The following is an 18998-nucleotide window of genomic DNA, read 5'->3' on the forward strand; positions in this document are numbered from 1 at the left end:
GCAGGGCGATGTGGACTGAAGGCTCGGTGTCGCTCGCAGCTATAAGCACAAACAGTGCTGGTCACTGGGAGATAAATGCCAACAATAAATAACATCCACCGGCTATGCGTGGGAAGTGTGTAGTGTATATGTGTGTGTTTAAATGTGCCTTGCTTGCTTCTATGTGTGTATTTCAGTGGTATGCATGTGTGTCAGTGTGTCTGGGGAGGTTTTGTAATACAACTTTACTGTTGAGCCTTGCTGTGGTCAGTGTTAGCAGGCAGGTGATTGCATCCAAGGTCATGAATAATGTTGGTGCCCTGACCAAGAATGTACATAGTCAAATTTGATTGGTCCAGACATGCCTATAGTCGACTGATTTATTTATTTTTTCCTTCCTTCTCCTTCGCTTGCATTTTTTCCACAGACAAAAAAGCTTAAACGTGCCCGGCTCCATGTGTTGTCAGTAGTGTTTTTGCCCCTCTGTTTAAGCAGTATGTAGAAAAATAATAATAGAACAAAATGGAGATTGATAGACAGACAGACAGAACATGTCACTTAGTTAGCCACTTAGTTAGATTTTAGTTGTTGTAATAAACCCTTAAATAATTTCCCCCCATTGTAGCAGTCCACAGAAAGAAGGGGAACGACAAGGGAGTGAGTGGACAGTCAATGAGAGAGAGCTGCGAGCTCTGCAAGTTACCCCAACTTGTTGAATTTTTGACAGAGTCATTCACAAATTTAAAAACAAATTGCGCTCTGATAGTGCTATGTTCTTATGTGAGTGCTCTGATTAATACATGTATTCCAAAATAGGCCATACAAAATCAGATATTCATCATCCCCATATAGCCTAAAATGAAATGGAATGGAATGATCCTTTGTTTCATAACCATGTTTTTCACCACTGCGACTTGACGGTTCGATCTAAGTAGCCTGTTTTGAATCTCACCGTCAAACCGTCAAGTAGTCAACTATTCGTGGTCACCACTACAATAATATGAAGGGAGAGGGTAGAGCATGGTGGTTGGGGAGAGCTGAGGCAAAATCAAACACCATTTGCTTTGAATATTACCCAAACTCCAATCCATCCATATTTCAATTGATGATTACTTTTAGATCATTTTCCATTTCAATGTCCCTTTTCTTTCAACCCCTGCCTCTCTTACCCCACTCCTTAGTCTATTTATGTCAGATGAACTCTTTCTCCAAATTCCTTTACCTCTAATACGAATCATTACAAAGGTGTGAAGACCCACACACTCAGAGACCATTAATAAAGTTTTCTAAAGATCACAAAGCACTGTGTCATGTTCATATTATTTACCAAGGTATGTCTGACACAAGTCTTTCTACCCCCTTATAACAGCCTTCTCTCATGACCCAAGTGATGAATTAACCTCCAAACCCGTAGGGGGGGGGGAACAATCCTTTTGACTTTAGTCTGTTAAAATCCTGCCTACCAATCCTTCATTCGAACTCCCAGAGCTGTCAAGTGAAGGAATAACACAGCTTAAAGTGACTTTGTTCACATTGCCATTGATCAGCGCCCGCTACTGCGTCTTCCGGGTTCAAGCAAGAGCTTTCAGAGAGAACTCTGTCTGAATGTCTCTGCTCGTCACGCCCCTCCTCTTTCAATGAATGTCTTATAACCGGAAGTTCAAACGGTTTGTCACATAGGACCAAACTTATACAACACAACAGAACCAAAGAGGAATATTACAAATGACAAATATGATCATGGATAGTAAAGGTTTAAGAGAGAAGAAAGAAGTATGAAAGGGCAGGCTTATTAGTGCTGAGTCCAGTGTCTGGTAAAGGTTAAAGCTGCTCTACCTCTCTGATACAACATACTGTATCCGTCTGAAAGTGTCTATTGCTATCCCTGGAGTAGCAAGGGAAAGGTACCCAGACAGACTAAGACAGGGGGAAATCACAGAGACACCCCACTCTGCTCTATTTACCTTTTAACCTTTTCTCCTCGCGGCGAGTACACACTTATTGAAAGATATCGAGAGCTACTGCTATTGCTGCTGAAAGCATGTCGAAATACACCCCGACAGTAGTAATTACAGACGCAGCGCAAACATGCTGGGATGGTGAATTTATTCCTATGGGGACGTGTGCAGTACGGCTGGCATACATTAAAACATCTAAACAAAAGGAATCCCTCCTTCCACCAAAATATCTACTTTCTATTTTGTATCTATATTGCTGGATCTCCTGTGTGTGTGTGTGTGTGTGTGTGTGTGTGTGTGTGTGTGTGTGTGTGTGTGTGCGTGCGTGCGTGGAAGGCTATTCATCTTTGACAGACGCCTGCAATTCTATGGCATGTCACTCACACTACAGTTTAAAACATCATCACATTGTCAATCGAGGGAATTACATGAATGACAGCAAGTAAACGATCATCTACACATGTGTGTTTATGTGCGTCCTGGCACTAGAGTGTGTCGTATATATATGCACGCACGCACACACACACACACACACACACACACACACACACACACACTTGCACACCAATCCAGAGTGTGTGACAGAGGAGGCAATTACCAGCCATGCTTTTCCTCCATGCTTTATTTGCAATAACTGTCACCGGCAGAGCCTTGGCCTCCTTATCTGATTTTTATGAACATACTTGTAGGGATTATTGAGATTTGTGAAAGCACTGCTGGGAAATGGGAAAGTGTGTGAGAGGACGAGAAAAAAGGAACAGTAAGGAAGACAGTAGCAAAATGCTAATCTACCATGGAAAGAGATGAAATATTAAGTAGCAGTCTCTCTCTCTGTCTCTCTCTCTCTTGCTCTCTCTCTCTCTCTCTCTCTCTATCTCTCTCTCTCAGAAGTTGGTCAAAAAAGGCAAAAAACAGAGGGAGATTATTAGACAGTGATGATGATGGGCTTTTTCTAATCGCATCATGCCTGAGGAGCTAGGAGAGCGTAGCCATCAAACTCTCACACCACACCTCTCATGAGTCGACAGCCCATAGGCAGCTTTGCTTTTTTTTTTTACACCACTCTTGGCATCATTCTGGCGTTCGAGGCTGCTGACAAGAGGTAAGAATCAGTTCGGTGCATCCCTCCCGTTAGAATGTAAGTGCTGGCTGTAGTGGTTAAAGAGCCGGTTGAGTAACTTGAAGGTCAGCAGAAGCCAATAAGATCATGTATAGCCACATTATTTTGCCTTTACACTTTTAACATCAACAACACATTTTGAGATTGAGAAAGCTTCCTACATTAAAATCTCGGGACTCCACTGTTCTTTGATAGTAGGAATGAAATATGAGCCCATTTGCCACTTTATGAATATTAAAATGAAAGAAAAGCTGTAGACCGATACATTTGGAGCCAAGTCTGGGGGTTGTGCACTAACTGGAGAAACAGCACATTAGCAGAGTAAAATGTGTCTCAGAGGACCATTACTCCACAGGTTGAACAGCTCCTATGGCGGGGTTAACAGCCCGGGTGCCGGGCTGAGTATTATGGGTAGGATTGAGGTTGGCATCAGGGGCCCCTGGCCTGCCAAGGTGCTGTGCCGCCCCGAGCCTGCTGTCAGAGCGACTGAGCGCAGGCTGGACGAGGTCAGTAGCCTCACCATCTGTTGCACGACAGCCAAAGTCACCCTGTACGTAGAATGTGTGTCTGAGTGCGAGAGTGTGTCTGTGTGTGTTTCTATGTGGATGTGTGAGTGTGTGCACCGCGCATCTGCACTAAAGGTGTGAAACTTAGGGAACCGTGTGTGATCAATGAATCTCAATTCTCATTCTGTGTGGGTAAAAGTGGGCTGGCTGCTAAATATTAAGGTGCATATGAACTTCAATGCCGCACGTTTAGAATTATCACTTGTTAATTCATAATCACTGTGATTTTTAGGACATGTATTTTGTAGGCATACATCCTTCAGAGGAAAGCAACACTGATAGAATTACACATGACACAAGAATTTAAACATTGTAAGTGTATATGTATAATATACACTTACAGTATAATGGAGAGATAGACAAACAAAAGTTGAATATATAAAAAATAGTGTTCTGTTCTGCATTTCTTTTTTGTTTAAGGGTGAGAATAATAAGGTACCATTCTTTTCCAGTATCAAGTATTTGGCCCTTTAAGACATGTGGGAATTCCAACTTGTTGCAATCAACTGTCACATGTAAAGTGATATTTTTCTATTTTCTGAGTGGGACAGCAGTATTGAAAATATGTTATAAGGTGAGGTGCTGGCTGGCTACTGACCACTTCTCGGGGCAGCAGGGAGTCCTCTGGGCGAATCACCGACAGGTTCACAGTTCCATCCATGGGCGTGGCTCGGAGCAGGGCCACCACCTCTTCCTGGCTCTTACCATTCAGGTCCACTCCACTAACCTGCACATACACCAACACACACAGTATCATAAGTACTCAGATAAGCACATATATACAGGCAAAAATAAACACTCAGATACACACACACACACTCGGAAGAAAAATTAACTTTAATGAGGGAAAATCTTCTTTGTGGCCTCCACATAACCTTTATGCAGATTACCCTCTGAGACAGTTGGAGCTGGTATTAAGCATGGGTTATTTCCCCCTAAAGTGAGCACTAGCTGATTTTCATGTCAGTCTGATTGAAGTATAATCAAAATATTGTTCCGTCTAACCACTTTTCGTCAGCAATTCAAAGCTGGAGCTGAATTGTTGTAGCCATAGGGAACGCAGTGTGTTTGACTCATTTCAACAAAAAGCTCTGTAAGATTTAATTTCAGAACAAAAACCATACCAGCAAAAGAGTAATTAGTCTTTGAAATAACATACAATCTCACAGAGCACACATGTGAGATTGTATGTGAACACTATATGGTTAGAGGTTGCAAGGAAGTGCTGCCCCACCTCCAGCAGCTGGTCTCCAGCTTTCAATCGGCCATCTTGGATGGCGGCCCCTCGAGGAAGGATGTTTTTGACATAAATGGGAGCACTGCCACCAATGGGGACGTCTCTGGATGTGATGCTGAACCCAAGACCCTCTGGACCTAGGAATAATGGAAAAAATATGAATATAGTAAGAAATGTAATGTGATATTTTACTGAGTAGTGTTTTTTTTTTCATGCCTAATTGCCATAAAGCGAGTTCAGAAGTTTCCCATACAACATCAATCCTTGAGACGTCAGTGTCTTGCTCAAGGACACTTCATTAGGTATGTCTTGCCAGCATGGAGTGCATGAACCTGAACAGTAAAAATGAAAGATTGTCAACCGACATGCTCTCGCGCTGTGCTATCACAGAAATATCACAGCGATATTACTGATTTACTGCCTTGTAGAAGCTTTATCGTTCTGAAGAGGGCGAAGTAAATAATGCGCATGTGTTTATGTTTAGTAAAGTGCTCCAGCACCTCCATATGAGTTCATAAATGTCAACAACAAAAGATTTGTTTCTCCAGGTAAACATAGTGACATTCATTTTCTTGCTTTCATTTCAAAAAGTCACTAACCAGTATGTACTATATAACACTGTGGCTATGAAAACAATACAAATATCATTAGATTTTTTTTGTTCCTATATATGCGTTTTAGAAGAAATATTGTTTATCTCATTATAGTCATTTCTAATAAAAGAAAAGTAAGAGAAAGGAACCTAAAAATGTTGTGCCGCGCTGTCATGGCGCTTTCACTGTGACTCTTAAACTGGACAGACTCTTGAAACCATTTCTGAAAGATCCTTTTCATTACATGCCGCTGTAACATGAGAAACCACAATGCAGGGAACAAATTATGGTTTTCTACCATGTTCTGAACCACCTATAGTTAATACAAACATACTTACTTCCATCCTTGCCATAAGGGTGTGTCTCACTCACATGTTCTAGGAAGTCAAAAATGAAAACATGTCCCTAACTCTAAATATAGTGTCAATGCTATGAACCAAAATTGAGTGTTTATGATAAGTGCATGTGGACTTTAAAGCCACTCTCGTAAGTTACGGTTGGATTAAAGGCCGGTTAGTGACCACAATAAGCAGAGAAAAGTGAATGATTATGGATTGCAAAATGCATCAAAATGCTGCTCAATAGCCTCTTGAAATGTAGTGAACTTCACCTAAATAGCAAAAATAGCAAAAATGCTGTTTTCTAAATCATCTGCGTACCATGCGCCAGATGTTAAAACCAAAAAATCCATTGGACTTTTTGGTACAACAGCAGGGCAGGAGGCTGTGCTCAAATCATGTCTGGGTCAAGGCAACCTTCTACTATATATAGAGAGTTTAAAGTTTGCATAATGTAGAACGCAGTGATCCTTATCCATTAATAGTTGTTTTTCTTACTGATGTATCATTAAGCAAGAGCTACATACCTTTTTTGAAGTGCAGTGAGTGATAAGGCTAAATCTGAGAAAACACTTCAGATAGCAGCTGTGCAAAACTATTTCCTTTAGGTTTTAAGACTGACCTTCAAGGTTTATCAAATGAATATGAATTACTGGTCCGGAGGAAATAGGCAAATACAATAACGGATAAATAAGATGATCTCAGGCTGACCTTTTCTGCCGAACAGACCTGAATTTGTCAAATAAAAGCAAGAAATGGTTTCAAATGTCAGCTATGGAAAGGGGTAAACTAAATAAATTGTGTTTGTCTGATAATTCTTTGACAGAATATTTAAAAATTCAATAATCCTGCTACATACAGTAATGCTTTTCAATGAGTCATTAAGAACAGTGTTCAGAGATACATTCCACCATGCATAACCTAGCCATCGGCATTTCTAGCAGTCAAGTAGGGAAAGTCGCAGTATGCGGTTTCAGCGGAGGCTTCTCTGATGGTAGCAACGGTGATTAGCATTCATGTCAAAGTAGCTGCTCATTTCACAGAGCTGTCAGCACCTCATGGCTCATTATGACCTACTTTTCCCAGTATGTCTCTCTCGCTGTCTGACAAACTCTCTGTTGTCTTGCTGACAGTGATGGTGTTGATGAACAAAAAAAAAAAAAAAAATCACAAAGAGGGAGAACTGCGCGTGGCAACCTTCTTGTGGCCTCTGCACACAAACAAACTTGCGGAAAGGTGATGAAGAGGTTGCTTATAAAGTCAAAAAGTTGAGCTGTTGAGGATGATGACGTGCTATGATCCCTCCATCAATGCAGCATGATAACTAAGCAGACAGACAAAGCTGCCATCGTTATGTGTTGAATGTTAAATCTGCAAAGTTTGTCTTCTTACTAAACTTTTAAAGGCCATGGCAATCAGCCTCCTACTCAGTGCAGTTGGTATACTCAAAACTGAACTACACAGATTGAGTAATACAAGAAGACAAATCTCTAACCAAAAAGGTGCCAATGTGATTTCTAAATAAAGTTTCATCATTACCCCATTATCAGTTATATCCTACCGTGCTTCTCTCCTACAGTTTCAGATCCGAATAAGCTGCACATTAAAGCTCCCCTTTTAAATCCCCTAAACCACAGTCTATGTCCCCTTTTCCACTGTAACCCCCCCTCCCATGCCAGTGTCTTTCCCTTTCCCCTGGCCTGCACACGGCCTAATGAGCAGAATCAAACTCCTGCCCATTGAAAGATCCCGTCATTAACGGTCTCCAATCAGGCAATTAGGAGAATGCATCTCTAATAGGCCTACAGTAATTAACCACTGACGTCTTTATTTTGGGTAATAGAAGACCAGGATAAAAGTAATTGTATCCTTTCTGGATTAGTTGGAATCCTGGCTCCAATAAGCCAATTAAACAGCAAACATGAGGAGAGGCTGAGGCACATTAGAATGACTTAATGGGGTGTGTATGTCCTTTTCTACTGCAGTATTTGATTAAGTCACTCTTGTTAATTTGCCAAGTAAGATCTGCTCCTCCCACTCGGAACTCAGGCCCACTTAGACCGAATTACAACAATAACGAGTCAACAACACTGCTGAAGCCCTTCTAAAAGTACATTAGTAGTGATAAACTCTGATGGTAATCATACGGAACTGTCAAAATGGATTCCAGGGGCACACTTCCCTCGACTCTTTTGGATTTTAGTGCTTTAGTTAGATTTCCAATTCAACAACATTTGGACAATAATTCATCTCCATTTAGACACACAAATGGCTTGACGTTTACAAGCGAGGCGCATCCATTCCGGTAAGCCCCAATTTAAATCACAAGCAATTATCTCAGAAACCATTATTGTCACTTGGGCAAAAGAATACTTTTGAGAGTTATGACTGGTGTTGAATCAGACCACGAAGTGGCTAGTGAAAATAAACTATACTAATGGCAACAGTCTCTGGAGCTGCTGGAGCTCCACCAACATTGCCCCAGCTTGGTTTCACTGAAATGAGAGGTTTGTGTGCAGAAAAAAAAGAGAAGAACTTTATCACAAAATATTTAACTTGCACTGCAGCCCCACTGTGCATATAAGAACTATGAAACTCTGCTGGCAGTGCTCAGGGACCCTGGCCAAATATATTAGAGCAGCTTGTGACTGCATTTCCCTCGAGTGCGTTGCATTTAGCCTGCGCTGCTGCCCTCACTTGCTGCACTATTCCCTGAAGCTTGCTGCTACGGCCTCGGTGCCAGCTTTCGACTTAACATCTGCTCCCTCCAACAGAAAAAAAAGGATCAAAGTGAAAGAGAGAGACAAAGAGTAGGCGAGCCACCTCAGCACTGGTTCATTTTACAACCAACTGCTCGTCAATTCATATAAAGATAGTGAAGTGATGAGGTCAGATTGAGTCTGGCAGTAAACACACCACTATTTGGTTGGCTAAGATATACAACTTCTGCAGTATCAAAAGGCCTGTCCAAGTACACAAACAAACCAACCTCAGCTGGAAGCAGACTGATTGCTGAATCTTAATATTTCAACCACAAGACCATGGTGATGTGGCCTGAGCGCAACATACCACAACCTCTGCTTTCAAGAAGCCGTTGATCAGTGTTTGCTTTTGGCCTGCTCTCTTAAACAAAGCCCAGAGGCAAGCAGAGAGTTTGGATATTTCTTGATAGATCGTTTACTCTGGGGAAAGAAAAATGCATAAAGATGATGAGACGGCCCATTGTCCACTTTGTTTCCATGAGGAGTAAAGAGTGGTGACAGAGTGGGACAAACGTAATAGAGGCAGAAATAGAAAGAGAGAGAGAGAGAGAGAGAGAGAGAGAGAGAGAGAGAGAGAGAGAGAGGGGTGTTATTTGCATCTGCTCTCCACTTGGAGGATGAACTGGTTTCAGCTGCTTGATGATCAAAAGAGTAAAACTGTATGTTTGTGTCTCAAAGTGAACTTTAAGTAGCCTGACAAGATGTTGGGTCTGGGAACTCACCATTGACAGGGCTCAATCCGAGGGGCGGGATAAACGGTTGTCTTTCAAATTCCCTCTGCACGCAATAGGATAGCGCTACAACCAGGCAAAGCAACGAAGAAGGTAGCGAAGATAGTTGATAGATTAAACTTTTGCCGTATCTGGTCGGCAAAACTCTGAAAACATCTTCCTTTTTTAAGAATGACTTCAGAGCCGTTCTTTGTTCTTTTCTCAAAGAAAAGCTGAACTCCAAGTCTTCCAGAAGACCACTGTTCCCAGCAGCAGCAGCAGCCATAAGCCCGCCCACCGACTCTATACACGATGTAATTGGCCTGACCAGAGTTTGGTTTTTCCAGCTCGCAAGTCAGTCGGAGAGTGCCTAGACCGCCCTGGCTGCAAAATAATTTTGCTGCCGCTAGGGTGCGTCTAGATTTCTAGGCTAAAATGTAAGTGTATTTAAATGCAGAATGCTGCTGGATGTGGTGATTAATAAATAAATAAATCTGCCATCACAGTGAGGCATGATGCCTCACTAGCTCAACACATTGGCTTCTCCGGAAAGTCATATAGTTGTCTGGATGGTGCAGAGCAGTAGCATGAGCTTTGCAATGCATTTTGAGGGTAAAACATGAGGAGCTGTTTTTTTAATTTATTTATTGTAAAGCAGGATTAACAGGCTCCAGTAATCCGATGCCTCTCGTATAAGAGGCCAGAATAATGCGTTATAATCGACCAGAATGATGCGTGTAGAGGTGTGTGTGGTGATTTTGCAGCAGCTTGGTGTCATTTGCATGTGATTTAATGAAGGTAAACACAGTGGAGGACCGTGCGTAATGGTAATGCGCTCTGGTGCAGCACATCTTCAATCGGAGGTTACAGATTTATCAGCATGCCTGTCCTGCTGCTTTCAGATGGCTGCAGGGATTGGAGGAACTGAAGGAAAAGCTTTTCATACAGTACAAAGTAGCTGTCGGCAACAGATACTGTAAGAATCATCCATATTAATTTATGGATAAATGCAGACTGATTTACAGATGTTCCTGCTTTAACCACATTAAGCGTTATTTTTTTAAATTCTGATTTAAAGAGATCTACTGGTTGGAGAGTGTTTAATTCAAATAGTTTATTTACTTTTTTTTTATTTATTACTGTGCATTTGCTCCACATAATTGGTTTGCTCTTGTTAATAAAATAAACATAGTGGCAGCGGAGTGACATTGCACCAGAAACAGAATTTAGTTCTGAAAGGTCTATTCAGACACAATTTTCCATTTCATTTCTCCGTCCTGTATGCGCCTCTCCTCCCATGTGTGCACCGCGTGCTCTGAGCTGGGCGGCAAAATACCACACGAACGGGCAAAGCAGATCTTAAGGTGAGGAAAACACCACATGGTCAGAGCGATGCATGGAAATACAAACGTATTATTCTAATGAAATGCAGAGAAAGATTTTCACTTTTAAAATCAGGCATTCAACTTTAACTTTCAACTTTATTCGTCCCCGAAGGACAATGGGATTGTTGGTGTTCATGAGTCTGCTGGTTCTTACCTTTCTTCAGCTGGATGTTGAATCTGCGTCCTTTGTTCTTTAGGTAGGAGCTGGTGGATGGATTTGTGCTTACCCTGCGCTGCAGGGAGGGGGAGGTGGAGGGGGCTGGTAACGTGGTGTACCGTCGGCTCAGCTCTGGGGTGCTTCCTGCCAGGGGTCCTTGGTGGCTATAGAGCAAGACAAAGATAAAGGTTTGATTTGTTTTGTGCCTACAGAACAGTGACATAATGTGGGGGAAAAGAAAGCACAAGTGTACTTCCTTCGACATTTCCAGCATGCTGTTTTGGTATTTTCTGTATTGTTTTTTTATTTTTTTAGATACATTTTTTATTGCTTTTTTATATTCAAACATACAGAACAGAGAAACACAAATTGAACAAGAACAAAAACCCTCTCCCAGCCCCCACCCTCTGCGGTCTCGAGGAAAACAGAACAAACAAACAGAAATCACACCTTGCCTAGTCGCTCTCCTCTAGTTTTTGTGGCGTTGAGGTCATTAGATCTGATATTTGTGCTGCTGCGCTTTCCCACAGGCTGATAGTCGATGATTTGGCTTTGTTAATCCTTGCTGTAGAGAGCTCAAGCATAACTATGTCTAGGAGATACACTAACCACTGTTTTATACAAAGCGAGTGTGTGTGTGTGTCTTGGTTGCAGTTGAGCCAGCTAGCCAAATTCTCCTCTGTCTCACAAGCAGGTGTAATTTAGAGTCGCCAGTAACAAAACAATCGGGTCAGTAGGGATTAGATATCCCATCACATCAGATATTATTGAGGTTGTTTTATGCCAGAACTCATGTACCTGTTCACACTCCCAGACCATATGTAGGAAAGTTCCAGTTTGTTCAGGTTGACAGAATGTACAATAGGAAGTGGGAATGACTTTAGAGACGTATCTCTTCTGAGGAGTCCAATATGTCCTATGGCATATGTTGAAGTAGATTTTTTTTTAAACTAGTAGTAAGTCAAGATTTCAACAACTCAAACAAGAACACATTTTTTTTATCATATTATGCCAAAAAAATCATATTTTAAACAAGTATCAGGACATATATGGCTTATATCTGTCAGGCTGCTATAATAGGATGCACTAACAATACAATGATTATTTCTGTGCAATAGAGAATATTGACTTAATGTAACATACAGAGAATGTAAAGATGATTTATGAATTTATATGATGGAAATTAAGACAGTAAACCCGTACACAAGGACCTACTTGATGAACACCCACATGTTTAGCTTTCTGGAATCAGGCCAAAGTCATTAGAGAAATTAATAGTAACCACAGGCAGATAAAATGGGCTTTTAACAAGATGATCAGTGATGCAGACTTGGAGGTCTCAGGTAGAAATGATTATTAAACTGCTCTCTTGCCTTATTGTGTCGCTTATAAACATTGATGGATTTACAGTGAACATATTGAGGAAAAGTCATTGACTGGTGTGATTAAAACAGAACTGCATTCATTGGGAGCCTGAGACTTCTTAGCCTACGTCTGTGCAAAAACATGAACCTTTGTTATTTTTTTCAGACAACTAGTTGGACAAAAGGGCAACTTTCATTTCATGGTACTGTGTGTCTCACTTTCATCTGGCTTTCTAAATCTGTGTAGGTTTTCTTAACATCTACTCAATGTCCACATGTTTGTGGGATAGGGATACACAAGGTAACTCTGAAACCTACTCGTGGTTGAGGCCTGGTTGTGGTCCAGCTCTGGGAGTCACCCCCCCCACCAAACTGGACCTGTCCCCCGACTGCTGAAAGTCTTGGCGAAAACGGACTCTGTTGGACTGGGGCGGGCTGAGCTCGCTCTGGGCCGACAGCAGCTCGTACTGTCTCTTCATGGCTGCGGGGACCACGTGAAAAAGGATGACGGGCCCACGCATCGCCTGCTTGAAAATGTTTTGGGCTCTGGAGGTGATGCAGAGAAAGTGGGAGGGAGAGGGGAGGTCATGCAAACAGAAATGAATTAGCTTGAGCATGATAAGAGATACAAGTACAATAGTGTACTATCATAGCTTGTACGATATAGAAGGATAAGGAAGGCTATGTGGTGCTGTATGTTGAGAGGCAATAGGGAGAGTTGAGGTTAGCATGGCTATTCACAGAGCTGCTAGCAGCACAGGAGGAATGAAATTACATTATCTATAATTACCAGCATCAAGACAGGAAGGAGATAAGGATGGTGAATGGTGAGTCAGTGATGAAACATTATATATTGTGTATTCTATATTATACCAGTGGAACATGTATGAGGAGTATCAAAGTCTCTCTACAGTATAGTAGTCTGGGTGTGTGTGTGTGTGTGTGTGTGTGTGTGTGTGTGTGTGTGTGTGTGTGTGTGTGTGTGTTTTTGTTTTTTTTTTTTTGTGTGTGTGGGTGTGTGTGTGTGTTTTTTTTTTTTTTACACTTCACTCCTTACACACAAAATAAGAAAAAAATCGCCAAAACACACACTCAGTCTCATGCGACTTTGGGGCCGAATAAGGAAAGACAAGAGCACAACATGATTCCGAGACGCAAGAATTGTTTAGTCTGGTTTGCCGGTGGCACTTAGCATATAGATAGGCTGGCCAGGAGCGAGCCATGCTGCAGCATAGGGGGCCAGAGACGCGGAGGATTTTTGGATTCCAACAATCCCACCTCCTGTTTTCAGACACCCATTACCACGCCAGTAATACCATGCTGATTCTATCCAAATGACAGCCGTTAAGCTGCTTCTGCCACAACAGACAGCACTTCATTCGAGCAGTGTCACAGAGGCGAGGCGCGCACGGCGTACCCAGCCACTTCTGCAGGATTTGGTCTCTCCCATCTTCATTCTTATGGTAATTCACAAAAATCACTCACATGTGCACACTGAGGGGTGATGACTGAGTGACTGAGTGACTGAGTGCGAGTGTGTATGCGTGTTTGTGCACAAATGTTCCCACCTGCACATATACAGTGCCATCACTCCAGTAATCAGCCTCCATGCGAGCCTGATTGAATAATAAATTACCCCATCAATGCATCATTAGATTCAGTTAGATTAAGCGGTTCAAAATATTTACCCAAGCAAAACAATCCAAGGAGATTAGACTATCACTTTAAATTGTTGCTCTGTGCGGCGCACCATCTGGGGTAGGAAGTGATGAGAGAGCCAGGGGGGCGGACGGGGAGGAAAGTTTAGCTCCTTCAACTCATATTCATGCAAAATCACAAACATCATATGCATTTGGATGCTGGTGCGGAGCGTGTTTGGCATGGGGTAAGTGCGGAACGCTACAAAACATCACTCCCTAGTGGATTTGGTTTGTAAGCCTCTTTCACAGTAGAAAAGGCTTGGAAGGAAACTGGGATGTTTACTAATGACATAGCATCGTTTTGAAAAGAAAGAAAAAAATGAATGCTAAAACCTTAGTGGCTTTGTACACAGTCTGATGAACACATTAACATAATGTGGTAAGGTAACCGTGATAGTCTGGAAGTTTAAAAGCTGATGGAGAGCTTTTCTTATCTTTGCGAAAGTTGGTTATAAAAGTTTAGGTACGCCTTGCTTAAAGAACATACATTTTGACAGTGATAATTGTCAGAAAAAAAGAATTTTTTAGTCTACTTCTGAATAGAGAGGGGTTCAAAACTTGGTTTCTGCCAATCATCCAGCAGGGTGGCATAAGCCCAGTGGTTTTAGATGACTATGTCCAGCCCAGTATGACTGTAGGCTGGGCCTTCGTTAGCACGAATCCGGGCTATTTCTTCCTGTGGAGGAATGGATGATAAGGGAGAAAGCCAAGCAGACCTCCGTACACTGCCTACAGAATCCAGCCTGGAGGAGAAGCAATCTATTTCTCAGCCTGAGACACACACACACACACACACACACACACACACACACACACACACACACACACACACACACACACACACACACACACACACACACACACACACACACACACACACACACACACACACACACACACACAGCCACAAGTGTAGTTAAGGTGTCATAGCTAAGTGTAACATGTGCAAGTATGTGTGAGAGTGCTCACATTCGGGCGTATGTGTGTGTGAGGGAGAATGGTGGCTTGGGGTAAATGGGTGGAAAAGTCCCAGGTTTATATCTTTATTCCACTTTAAGAAATGAAGAGGAGCGATGAATCGATAGAAATGAATCAAGAGAAGAGTGTGGGTGGTTTTGGATCAGCGGTGGTGAAGGACTGCAGGTCACTGAGACCTATTACAGGAAGGCCAACAAAGTCAGTAATATTTCTGTTTTATTGTGCAGCTGTGTGGGTGTCACATCTCCCTGACGTTTGGGCTCCACTTATCTACAGCAACACTATTTACTGCCACTGCTCACAGTATGGGCTGGGAGGACCGTGCTCACTGCATGTGTCCTAACAGGAAGCAGTGAAAGAAATTAAAATGGATGGCATGCAATGCACCTGACAAGAAGAGGACATACTGAAGTAGAAACTTTAGAGTGTATAATGTATGGAAAAGATGATGTCACATATATAACCACCAATAGATGGCCGACTTTGGAGCTTACTGTTCGAAGCGCAGGTGGCGAATGTCTCCCTGATTAATTTTGACAATACAGTCGTTCTCCTGGAAGAGACGCTCCTGCTCGGCTTTGCCCCCACGCTCCAGTCGCTTCACCAGCAAGCCCTGAGTCCTGGAAATAATCACAAAACAGGTTACAAATAAAACATAATTTAGACACATACACTACTGCAGCAATTACATATCAATATACTGAACAGGAGGCAGCAAGTTTCAAGCCTTGTCCCTTGCATCTATACAGTATATATATAAAAAAAGACTAGAAAAGAAGGCATGGAGGAGGAAAAAGAAGTGGACATTGAGATAAGCTATCTGAGGAGCACTAAAAAATTAAGTAAATATCTTAGTTATCCAGAGTTGATATCAGTTGTTTTATTATGGTCTAAAGATGTAATACTTATAAAACAACTTTTTGCAAGTTTTTGACCATATCTTGTGTATCTTTTACCCACCAGTTTTTAGGGGAGAGTAATTAGGTTGATAAAGTAACGTTAGCCAGGTTGTAACATACTGTCATTTTTCACAATGCTGTCATTTAAAGTTAACTTTCCATACTCTAAGCCAAATGCATTTAGCTGTGGCCTGGAGTAGCACTCTATTACTTGCTAAATGTTAAGCCTGTGTCCATATCTCTGTCCTGTTCTCTGTTTGTCTTTCTGTAGGCAGGTTTGAGAGAATGACAGGGTGGGTTGTCTGAGGTAATCCAGACCAACAACTAAGAGATCATCTTATGGCTTCAGAGGAAATGCTGCAGTTGCCTTCACTAGCGCTTAAGACGAAATAAATACCCAAGCAGTTCCACGGCAGTTGCTGCTCAGCAATCCCTTCAAAAAAAAAGGCAACCTTTACCTTGGAATACTCTCCCCCGCCCCCCCCTCTAAATAAATACATCAGTGAGCTCCTTGGGGCTTTAGTTAGGCCCTGAGGATAACCACATGCAAAGATATCTGATGTGCACTCGCACAGCAAAACTACAAACTCCATCCGTCTCTAAGGCGCCAGATGCCTGAGGTAGCAGGTAGACTGACTGAGTGCAAACGTTTGGTGTCCTTGCATAAACTGACAAAAAGTTTGGAGGCTTACTTATGGGAAATTAAGAATAATGATGAAATATATCAGAGCCAAAACTATTCAGAAGCCAAACCAAGATGTACAAGATCCAGTAAACTACACTGCAATCAACAGCTTACTAGTGGCAAGGACAAAAGCTGCGTGCTTTTCATCATTTTCAGTTACTTCCTGTCGTTTCATTGGACACAGAAACAGCACATTTAAATTGTGACTCTGTTTACTACAGACGTCAAGGGCAGATTCACAGGGCTCTTTAGCATTTCAGCCAAACAGGGCCACTCTCAGAACATTGCTCTAATTGGCTGCATAATGTGGACATCCACGCTCTCACCGTAGACTCATCTCAGCTCCTCAATGGGGGTAAATGGCTCAGTATTAAGTTGAAATTAAAGATCACAAAAGGTCCTTCCCTCTTTCTCGGTGTCTAAGCCGGCTCTGCCAGGTCAGCTTAAGTGTGTTGAACAGAGAGTAATTGCAGGCCGTGTGGAAGCGGACATGATTGTGCTTTATCTCCATAAGTGTTGGCAGCTTGAAAACAAAGTATTGTGAATGGAGATTACAGCATGCACACATCTAATGACTTCTGATCTGGTAGCAGACCACAGACAGTAGATTAAGGAGTTTTGGTTGATCCCTGATCAGTATTCCAAGCAGCAGCAGGGAGGATTGGGGACAAAGCGGCATCTTTTAGAGATTTGAAGATGATGATGATTTCCTAAAAGCACTATTATTTCGATGACTGTAATGTACTTCCACCCTCTCAATTCCTCCCCATCTGAGTGATGGCTTTTTTCTAGATATTTATTAGTTACTTGGAGAAAGCAGGAGAGCTAAAGCAAAATCTAAATGTTAATTTTACAGGCTGTAAAGCCCCGTTTTCAGCTGGTATAAAATCCGATCTGAGTGATCAAATTACAAGTGGACAGCTTTAAGTACAGGTGTGAATGCACCCAGGACGCATTGAGATCTGATCACTCAGGCCACATTTGAACGTGGTTTTGGCCACATGTGACTACTTTCTTTTTCCAGTGTGCCAGCGTAAGTGTCCTGGGCCACATTAAGGACTGCTTGCTCAACTGTGAGCGGAACTACGTAGTCATTCAAAGTATTTCTAATGCCACAGAAACCACTGAGAGTGAATCGTGTGTTTTGGATGTTATTATGATACTGTCAGTCATGTGTCAGAGTTTTTGTTCCGGTGCTGGCTGCTTTTATATCCCCCGGCTGTCTGGCGCTCTGTGCCCCACGGTTGCCTGGAAAAGGCAGCCACTGGTAAACAATAACCTTATTTTTAGTTTCATAAAATGTCCCTGAATTCACAAATATGTAGAAAATTACCACAGACATTCCAGCTCTTACATCACAACAGCTGCTGTTGCTAGTAGTCTTGCATTGCCAGACCTAGCTCCACAGCGCTGTGTCAGCGCTGGAGTTACTATTTAGAAGCCGGCGAGCCTGAGTGGCTGTAAAACGGTGGACCAGTTTTTGATTTCCTATAAATTCTTTACACTAAAAGTCCCCCATTATTTTTGTTTTTTAGATGCTTTTATTATGAAGCAGTAACATCAGGAAATGCTGCGTCTTCATCAGCAGTAACTTAAAACGACACTTATGTGCGAACATGAAACGTAAAATAAAACAGATATAATACAGAAACTAAACTTCAAAGCACAGAGATTCAGATAAAAGCGAGAAAAAAAATACGTATTGAGAGCTGAACACACTGAGACTTTTAGAAACCTCCTTCTCCCCATGCACAGGTCGTAACAGCTGTCATTAGTCATTGCACATGTATGATTTATGTGAGAGTAACAACTGAAATGCTTACACACACACACACACACACACACACACACACACACACACACACACACACACACACTTAGAGCTGTCCACAAGTGATTGGATCACTCAAATCAAATTTTAATAGCAGTTGAAAATGGGGCTTCAGTCAGTGAATTAATAAGGTGTCAGATACAGTATAAGCACAAGGATTTTGTAGGTAGAAGATTCTCGACAGACTGTGGAGAAAAATACCAGGCATGCTAAACACAAGAATCAGCATTGTAACACTGTATGGCTTTGCTCCATCTTGTGGCTGGGCAGCAGTGCTGAGAAATGATTTGAAGGATGCCACCTGCTCTCATCTACTGCCTTTAATCAAATGTTAATCCAATCATGATCAATTTATGCACGGCAATTATGTCCGCAGTTTGTTTACAATTCAAACTGGTCACGGAATGAGAAGTTCATTAAGCAAAGAATGCATCTGTGAGGGGTGTGTGTGTGTGTGTGTGTGTGTGTAGATGTACAGTGTATTTATGTGTACTCAAGCATTCAAGGTAGATCAGCACTGCTCACACACTGTTTGCGTGTGTTAAGAAAAAAAGAGTATGGGTGTAAGTTCATGCAGGTAAATATCTGTGCATGTGTGTGTGTGTGTGTGTGTGTGTGTGTGTGTGCGTGCGCGTGTTAAGTGAGAGGGAGAGAGAGAGGCTCTACCCTCTCCCCTGCAGCTGTCTTCCCCTCCTGTTCTGATCTAACTTGATGTCAGTACAGTGAAGCAGAATGC

At 42.1% G+C, this 18998-nt stretch overlaps 1 protein-coding gene across 9 annotated transcripts in view; it reads right to left on the bottom strand.

Moving 5' to 3' along the window:
* LOC120552354 (partitioning defective 3 homolog) overlaps window positions 1-18998 on the bottom strand; it is a 382624-nt gene that overhangs the window by 176241 nt on the left and 187385 nt on the right. For all 9 annotated transcript variants that reach the window (XM_039790356.1, XM_039790350.1, XM_039790354.1 and 6 more), the window contains exons 8-12: window positions 15342-15467; window positions 12488-12715; window positions 10803-10969; window positions 4858-4997; window positions 4222-4350 (exon numbers count right to left, since the gene is read on the bottom strand). In XM_039790356.1, the coding sequence (XP_039646290.1) occupies window positions 4222-4350; window positions 4858-4997; window positions 10803-10969; window positions 12488-12715; window positions 15342-15467 (790 nt within the window). The remainder of the gene's footprint in view (window positions 1-4221; window positions 4351-4857; window positions 4998-10802; window positions 10970-12487; window positions 12716-15341; window positions 15468-18998) is intronic.

The sequence above is a fragment of the Perca fluviatilis genome, chromosome 22, assembly GCF_010015445.1.
Source record: "Perca fluviatilis chromosome 22, GENO_Pfluv_1.0, whole genome shotgun sequence".
In the NCBI taxonomy this organism is placed as follows: domain Eukaryota; kingdom Metazoa; phylum Chordata; class Actinopteri; order Perciformes; family Percidae; genus Perca; species Perca fluviatilis.